General features: G+C 69.9%; 1 protein-coding gene across 1 annotated transcript in view; it reads left to right on the forward strand.

Annotated features, from left to right (window-relative positions):
• The first annotated feature begins 328 nt into the window (after positions 1 to 328).
• LOC119573741 (class A basic helix-loop-helix protein 15-like) overlaps positions 329 to 991 on the forward strand; it is a 1145-nt gene continuing 482 nt past the window's right edge. The window contains exon 1 of the mRNA XM_037920843.1: positions 329 to 991. This exon is cut by the window's right edge and continues 482 nt beyond it. Coding sequence (XP_037776771.1) covers positions 346 to 991 — 646 coding nt within the window. The 5' untranslated portion in view covers positions 329 to 345.

The raw sequence follows: 991 nt of genomic DNA on the forward strand, positions 1-991 counted from the left end.
ATGGCGGGCGCTGGAGGCCCCAATTATCGGGGTAGCCCGGGGAGCGCGCCACACCCGCTGCCGCCGCTGCTGCCGCCGCCACCGCCGCCGCCGCCGCCACACGCACGCCGCGCCAAGCCAGCTGGTGGCGGGCGGGAGCTGAGCAGCGGCGGCGAGCGTGGCCTGTCTGACCCCCACACCCCGCCGCGGGCACGCTACATGGCCCCGCCCCCGACCGCGGCCCCTCCCACGGTCACAACCTCAACGCCTTATTGGCCAGAAGGGTCACGTGACTACAGGTGAGCATATAAAGGTGACGCGTGGCGCAGGGCAAGGGTCAGACCACCACTTACTGCAGAAGTCGACATGTCTGTGTCCGAGTGGTACTTTCCCGTGTCGCACCCGGCCTACCCCGGCCCCCTCGCCCCGGACGCGCTCTATCTGGACCAACTGAGCTGCGTCAGCCCGGCCTACTCCAGCCCGCCCTACACCACGGGCTCCTACGGCCTCTCCGCACAGTGCGCCAGTGCCGTGGCGCCCCAAGGATCAGAGCTCTGGAACTCTACAGAAGGCACGAGCTGCTCCGACGGACGCCCCAGCCCCTCGTCGTCTCCCGTGAGCAGCTGCGAGAGCATGGAGGGCGGCTCGCCTCACACGTGGTCCTCGCATGGCTCGGGGCCTTCGTCGTGGTCGTGGGGCGCCCCTGGAACCACGCACCCCGTGCTGGCAGCCGTGTCCGACCTCACCGCCGCCGACTCGCCCGTCGTGGTCGCCGCCTCCCGCAGGAGTCAGTCCAAGTCGCGCCGACGGCCGCCCAAGTCCGTGGGGCGCGAGGTGATCAAGAGACGCCGCCTGGCCGCCAACGCAAGGGAGCGGCGGCGCATGAACGGCCTCAACAATGCCTTCGACAAGCTGCGCGACCACATCCCGGCGCTCAGCGGGGACCAGAAGCTGTCCAAGTTCGAGACGCTGCAGATGGCGCAGACGTACATCTCGGCCTTGGTGGAGCTCC

This window comes from Penaeus monodon, chromosome 6, assembly GCF_015228065.2.
Source record: "Penaeus monodon isolate SGIC_2016 chromosome 6, NSTDA_Pmon_1, whole genome shotgun sequence".
NCBI classification, from domain to species: domain Eukaryota; kingdom Metazoa; phylum Arthropoda; class Malacostraca; order Decapoda; family Penaeidae; genus Penaeus; species Penaeus monodon.